Here is a 7,617-nt window from a genome sequence, read left to right as displayed (position 1 = left end):
AATGTTGATGTCCACTTCGTACGTAGTTCATTTGCGCTTTATGCAATATGCGGTACTCATTTAAATGTGGTCTTTTCTTAGATCATTAAGTAACTTAATGATCTAAGGGTCTTTTTATTAATTCCTTTTTCAAAGAATTAAAACAAATTGAATTCATATTTTTTACTAAAATAACTAAAATGGCAATACTACGTTTATCAAAATAAGTCAGTTTTGATAGGCGTTTCTGTCAACTGTTTATTGTCAATTGTCGTATGTCATTTGCAAAAACGAGTGCAGCTTGCAGCTTCAGCATTTGTTCCAAATAATAACTTTAAATTATTTTATCGGTAACTTTGTTAAAGCAAATATCTCTAAATTCACTATATGTGACTGTTTTCTTCATAATGCCTGATAACCGTAACGTTTTTAACTGAAATAAACCGTTGTACTTCAATAATAGAACAAAATTTAATAATAACAAATCGTATAGTACTACAATAATGAGTTCTACAGATAAAATAGACTCTCATTCTTGTGATAAAGAAGGTCTATCACCATCTGGAGACGCTGGTGAAGAGAATAAAGCAGAAAAAGTTTCAAACCAGCCAGTCACAAATGTTACGCCGGCAATAGCAGCCACTAGTGATAGAGCCAATAATCCGGGTGATGAAGCTAAACAAACCGACAAATCAGACGTGTTAAAAGATCAATTATGTGATGAGAAAAGTAAATCATCTGTAAGTAGTGATGTTGATGATGACATTGTGTTAAAATGGGATGATGAAGATGAAGAAAAAGATAAAACATTGGTAGATGGTGAAGTAGATGAGAATGAACTATTAAAAGATATTGACCATGAAATCGCGGAATTAAGTAATAAAGAGGAGGAACTCTTGGAGGATAGTTTAAATTCATCGCCAACAAACAAACAGAGTTTGAAAGACCCAAATGCTATGTTAGAAATACCTACACAAGAAATAATTGAATTCAGTGATGATGAAGAATTTACTGAAAGCTGGAAAATGATGCCCGATGATCTGGATGATGAAATACTAGAAAAAGATACTATTTCAACGAGTGATGAACCAACAGAGGAAATAAAAGACATTAAAACAACAACAGATAAAAATGAAGTTGATGTTGGGCCTAAAGTTCCAGACACTGATCCTAAGACGGAAAGTGAAACTATTTCAAATAAAGATAATCTAGGTGATTTGCTATTAAAATCACTGGATGATGAGGAAAAGCAGTTAGATAAAGAACTAGTCAATATGATTCCTTTTAATGTGGACTCGGAGACAGAAGCAGATGATGTTATTGATTTAGATGATGGCAGTGAACTGGAAGATGTTCCCACTCCATCAGCTCTTGAGGAAGCTAAACTAACTGAAGAAGAAGAATTGCAAAATGCCATAAGTGGTATAGAGCAGACGTTAAAAGATTTTGAGGGTGAAACAACTGATATTGATAAAATTATCGAAGAAATAGAACCTGCTCAAGATGATAAAGGTCTTGAACAAGATGCTACAGTTAAAAATGATGATAATATACCTACTATAATGGAAACTGAACTTATTGAAGAAATAGAAACGGAACAGCTAAATGTAGATGAAAAAATTGATGTAAAAGAAGTAGTTTGCGAGGAAAAAGTTAATGATTTAAATGAGGATAGTATAGAAAAAGAACTTGATAATTTACCACAGGAAAAAGCAGAAGATGCAATTACCGTAGAAGCAGAAAAAGAAACTAATCAAATAGAAAGTGTTATTGAAGACAAAGAAATGATTGTTGAACCAATAGATAGTGAATTAGTATCTAAATCACCTGTAAATGAGGAATTGCTAAATAATGAGACCGTATTAAAAACTGAGGATGATGATATTAATGAACCTAAAACTATAGATGAAGAGAAACCAAAAGAACTTGAAATTGTATCTGATGGTTTCAAAAATACAATATCTCCACAGCAAGATACTAAAAAAGTCGAAAATATGGAATCCAATTCAAATAGTGACATACTCCTACAAGATCCAGAAAATAAAATACCTGATATAGAGAAACTAAGCAATACTGAACAATTATCCAAAACATCTTCACACATGGAAGAATGTTTGCCATCAACATCAAAAGAACATGTAACAAATGTTGAAAATGTAGATGCTCCGGAACATTCTAAGCCTTTAGTAGAAGAACCAACAAAAGAACATAAAACAAATAATGAAAATACAGTTCCGGAACCTTCTAAACCTTTACTAGAAGAACCAACAAAAGAACATAAAACAAATAATGAAAATACAGTTCCGGAGTCTAAATCTCTACTAGAAGAATGTCAACCGTCAACATCTAAACAAGATCCTATACAAACAGATGATGGACAAAATAATGTACAGGACACGTCAGATAGCCTTGGACTGCTAGCGGAATCTTCTAGAACGATGGATGATGATGAAGACGGTGAAGATGATGATGATGGTGATGATGAAGACGAGTTTGATCCTGATGATGGTATGTTCTTTGTAATTTTTTGTTTAAAAATTTAACCTGCATATAGTATGTGAATGTGTGAACTTAGTGCATTAGGGCCGATTTTTCAATGCTTGGATAAAACTTATTTGTCAAATAATGCATAAAACTACCTTTTTAAAAACGTATTTTAATTGCCCGTATTTGACAGTTTACGTGACATTTTAATATTATCATGTAATACTTTATTGGACGGATAAGTTTTATCCAAGCATTGAAAAATCGGCCCTAGAAATACAGTTTATTTGTTTGTTTGATTCAACAGATGCAAGATTTGAATTAAAAAAATATTTTTGAGTTCTATACTCTATTTAGCATAGAACTACTCTTCAACCTGTTACGAAACGGAATATTTTTGCCAGCAGCATGCAAATATTCCTTTTTGATATCATACATTCCCTTGTGGTTCTGCTAAAATAGTTGTAATTGTTATTTTTTTCTCAAAAAGTACATAAGCAGTAAGCTAATGAACTGCAGGGCATACTTTTTCGTTTAGATTATAAACTTAATCTTATACATATATAAAATTCTCGTGTCACAATGTTAGTCTGCACACTCCTCCGAAACGGGTGGACCGATTCTCATGAAATTTTCTGTGCATATCGGGTAAGTCTGAGAATCGGCCAACATCTATTTTTATGTACCACGGGCGAAGCCGGGGCGGACCGCTAGTATTTTAATAATAATTTAATTAACCTTTCAGAAAGTAGTAATCAAATGACAGCGGAGCAGTCTGAAGATTCCAATACCAAATTTGAAAGTGACGGACAAAAAGATACAATAACGGAAGAAAATAATGATGAGGAAGAAAATACATTTGAATTGAACAAGGAAACAGGAGAATGTACAGACCAGGTTAGATTTATATAATGTACCTTTTTCTATTTAGTTGTTTTAAAAAAAGAGTGTGTGCGCTAAACACACGTGTCAGAAGTGAAACTTCTTTGACAAGATTCAAAGATACCAAAATCGTCGCCTTAATCCATGATGTGACGTTATTGCCATGACGCGCCTAAAGTAGTTTCACTTCAAAAATATATGTGTGTAAGTGTATAGCTCCAGTTTCAAGATTAGTTATAATTATAACTTATATGTATTATATTGAACTTATTTTTTTCTTTCAGACCCAAGAAATTGAACAAAATGATGAAACTGATAAGAATCAGCCTGATGATAGTACTAAAATGGTAAGAAAGTCGACATTAGCATATTTTTCTTGAAATAGTGCTATTTTGTGATTTCTTTATTCTTCTTGACTATGAATTATTTGACTATTATTCAATAATATTAAAAACATAGAAATATGTTCGTATGTTCAATTTTGTTTGTAATTGGTGAATTTAACAATTGTTTATTATTCACAAGCAGGCTACAGCATTTTTAAAACATTATCTATACTACTAATACATATTATAAAGCTGAAAAGTTTGTTTGTTTGAACGCGCTAATCTCAGAAACTACTGCTCCGATTTGCAAAATTATTTCGCCCATTTATATAGCCCATTTATCGAGGAAGGCTATAGGCTTTATATCATCACGCTACGACCAACAGGAGTGGAGCCACGCGGGTAACGCACTACCGTAACATGAATACCAAATTTTTTTCAGTTTTATTCACTTGATCATGTTAAAATCCGTGCTAGATTCTAATAAACACATTAATTTTGTGTTAATATATAATTTTTTTTAGGATGTCACAGTCCAAGAGAATGCAGATATCGAAATATTCAAACTATCAGACACTGATACAGATGATGATAGTAAAACTAATACAGGTATGGCTTTTTTAAGCTATTGCATAGCTTCTGTCGCGGGCCTTGAGCGCGGGGACCGAATAGAGAAATTCCGTAACGAAAAAACCTCACGCTCCCCACGGGGACGGGCGCGGAGGTGTGGCTTGAAGGCATAGCATGCAATAGCTTTACCGCGGCAGTCCACGAGTGACACACGGCTTTTTAAAAAACTAATGTATAAAATTCCCGTGTCACAATGTTAGTTACCATACTCCTCCAAAACGCACGAAAAAGTATTTTTTGTTTCCTTTCCCATCAGGTTGCCTGATAGAGATTGTTGCTTAGCAATAAGGCCGGCTCTTGTACAATCGATGCCTTTCGTTTTGTATTAATGTTATTTTTGTCATAATTTAGTTTGTGCAATAAAGTGTTATAAATAAATTAATGTCAATACCGTTACGTCATGGAGTAACGCGATGGTTTTGTTATCTTTGAATCTGGCCAAAGAAGTTTCACTTCTGACACGTGCGCTCGGCTTACACGCTCTATTTCTTTTATAAGTTACGTATACATATTAATTAACTGGATTTATTTTTTCAGAGTCTAAAACTGATGAAAAGACAGAAAATTTAGAATCAGTGACCCTTGTCGATTTAGAGGGTAGTTCGTCGGAAGATGGTACGTAATTTTGTCATTTACAAGAAGTTTAGTAATTAAGGTTTGAATTAAATATAAACTCGGAACTAGTTTATGAATAAAACAAAAGAAAAGTAATAATAAATTTTGACAAAAAATGTCTGTTTACAAATTCAAAAATTAAAATATAATTATTCATTAAAAGTAATTCCTAAACCATGAAATTCTGAATAACAAATTCTTCCTAATAATAAAAAATCTATCAAATATTACTTTTCACATGCATGCAGAAGAAATATAAAATACCCATTTTCAGATACCCCCAAAACCAAACAGACGGACACACAAAACGTGACATCAGTGAACATACCTGGTAACATTGACGTGATCTCCATGACTAGTTCGGCCACCAGTGTTGCAATTACTAGTAAAGAGGGGGAAGTCGTTATTAGTGGGATACCGAAGATGCCACCTGCAAAACCTGTGAGTATAAGGGCCGATTTTTCAATGCTTGGATAAAACTTATCCGTCCAATAAAGTATTACACGATAATATCAAAATGTCACGTAAACTGTCAAATACGGGTAATTAGAATACGTTTTTAAAAGGGTAGTTTTATACATTATTCGACGAATAAGTTTTAACCAAGGATTGAAAAATCAGCCCTAAAATAATTTTATTTTTATTGTACACTAGCGGTCCGCCCCGGCTTCGCCTGTGGTACATGTTTACATTTTCTCTCCATAAGAACCATCCTCGTACTTCAAGGAAAAAAGAATTAACGAAATCGGTTCAACTGTTCTCGAGTTTTGCGCTTACCAGAGTTTCATTTTTATTATATAGAACACTAGCTTACCGCCCGCGGCTAAAATCCGTTGCGTAGTTTTAAAGATTTAAGCATACAAAGGGACATAGGGACAGAGAAAGCGACTTTGTTTTATACTATGTAGTGATTATAAGAATAAGTATAGATTATTTATTACATAAAATCAACACATTGATGAATATTTCCGCTTTATTTTTGTTAGATATCTTTAATTATTAGTTTAAAAATAATAATATAAAAATGCAGTTTTCCATAGTATTTTTTTTGTCTTTACAGGCTCGACTTAATACCAGTGAAGTTTCTATAAAAACAGTGAGTATTTTCTTATAGAAATATTAATTTATCACTGCTTATTTCGTAAGTCTCAAGTTCAGTTGCCAGTTGCAATGTTAGCCAGTCACAATTATTTTATACAGGGCTATAACTTTTATAGAGGCTCCGATAATTTTATCGTAAAAAAAAAGCCAAAGAAATTTGTTTAGCTAGTTTCTCTCGATTGAAAATTTATAGCGTTCTAAAAGGTAGTTCTGGTCTTTAGTGAAAAGTCAATTAAAAAAAGGTGTAATGTTAAAAGATATATAGACTACAGGCCTATGTTGAAAAAGTTTTGGGTCATTTGAACCACCAGGTGACCTATCTAGAACGATATAAGAGCATAAAATAATAAGATTCAGCACTATGACGTCACTTGTAAACTGTCCAACTGAGTGCAGATGAGAATTCGAAAGTACAGGTAGACTCGGTAAATTTTGGTCATAAATTTTTGTACGGCACTCTTTACCACCGATAGATCCATTAAAAATAATAAGAAAACGCATAGTGCCGTACCTACAAAAATGGTGGTCCACAAAGTCGGAATTTATTTTTATTTTCCGACAATTGCTGGGGTAAATTTGGTCATTTGATTTTGTACGACATCTGTGTCATACTATTTCAATATGTACTGCTTTTAATCCATTATTCCGCAACGCCGTACAAAAATCATGGAGACAAGGGGAAAAAATCTACTTTCGAATTCTCATCTACACTCAGTTGGACAGTTTACAAGTGAGTGCTGAATATTATTATTTTATGCTCTTCTATTGTTCTAGGTAGGTCACCTGGTGGTTCAAATGACCCATAACTTTTTCAACATGGGCCTGTAGTCTAATAGTATATTTTCTAATAAAGAAGTAGATCCGCCCCATACAGACACGTGACTTAAATTTTCTAATAAATGTATTTTTTTATTAAATGTGTGTTTTCTAATAATGTATGTATGTACTGTATTTTGTTATATTGTTCTTAGACAAAAATGCCAAGCCTCGAAGTTTTCAACTTGGATTCCGATGATGAAGAACCTATCGGTTTGGAAGATCAAGGTAAGTAGAAAAATAAATTGCTGACAATAAGTTTTATTTATTTATTTAATACTTTATTGCACACAAAAGAAATAAATATACATAGAATAACAGGAAAATATATAAAAACGGTGGCCTTATCGCTAGGTAGCGATCTATATTGTTTAACAATAAATAACGAATGAATGAACAATATCATGCGTGCGTGTGTTTGTAGGAAGACGTATGTGTGCGTGCGTGCGAATGAGTGTACAAGTAGGCGTAGAAGATTTTTGAAGTGAAAACTTCTATAGCGGCGTTGGGTATAAAATCTTAAACTCGCGTCAGGACACGTGACCTGATCGAAAAAGCGTAAGACGGATGGATATCAAACATGCTCAACGTTAATAATCAAGTTTTCACTTCTGCCGGCACTCCCCCAGTCCAACCCGTCTTTTTTTTTTAAATTGAAAGTTAGGTTATTGAAAGTAGAATAATCTATTATTTTAATAATTTATAGAAATATTGTAATAATTTTTGAATAAACAGAAAATGTGAAATACATCTTATTTATTCTAAAGAAACCTTTTAAAGCAGA

The 7,617-nt window shown here is 32.9% G+C and overlaps 1 protein-coding gene across 1 annotated transcript in view; it reads left to right on the top strand.

Moving 5' to 3' along the window:
- The first annotated feature begins 283 nt into the window (after nt 1-283).
- The window catches only part of egg (SET domain bifurcated histone lysine methyltransferase eggless), a 40,342-nt gene continuing 33,008 nt past the window's right edge, over nt 284-7,617 (top strand). The window contains exons 1-8 of the mRNA XM_090118612.1: nt 284-2,487; nt 3,209-3,360; nt 3,630-3,692; nt 4,196-4,280; nt 4,839-4,916; nt 5,191-5,357; nt 5,977-6,012; nt 6,989-7,061. Of these exons, the coding sequence (XP_089974738.1) occupies nt 483-2,487; nt 3,209-3,360; nt 3,630-3,692; nt 4,196-4,280; nt 4,839-4,916; nt 5,191-5,357; nt 5,977-6,012; nt 6,989-7,061 (2,659 nt within the window). The 5' untranslated portion in view covers nt 284-482. The remainder of the gene's footprint in view (nt 2,488-3,208; nt 3,361-3,629; nt 3,693-4,195; nt 4,281-4,838; nt 4,917-5,190; nt 5,358-5,976; nt 6,013-6,988; nt 7,062-7,617) is intronic.

The sequence above is a fragment of the Colias eurytheme genome, chromosome 30, assembly GCF_061535395.1.
Source record: "Colias eurytheme isolate Ceu_HAF_F1 chromosome 30, ilColEury1 Martin Lab GWU primary, whole genome shotgun sequence".
NCBI lineage: Eukaryota > Metazoa > Arthropoda > Insecta > Lepidoptera > Pieridae > Colias > Colias eurytheme.
Note: the sequence above shows the minus strand (reverse complement) of the source record. Positions and strands in the feature narration are given on the sequence as shown.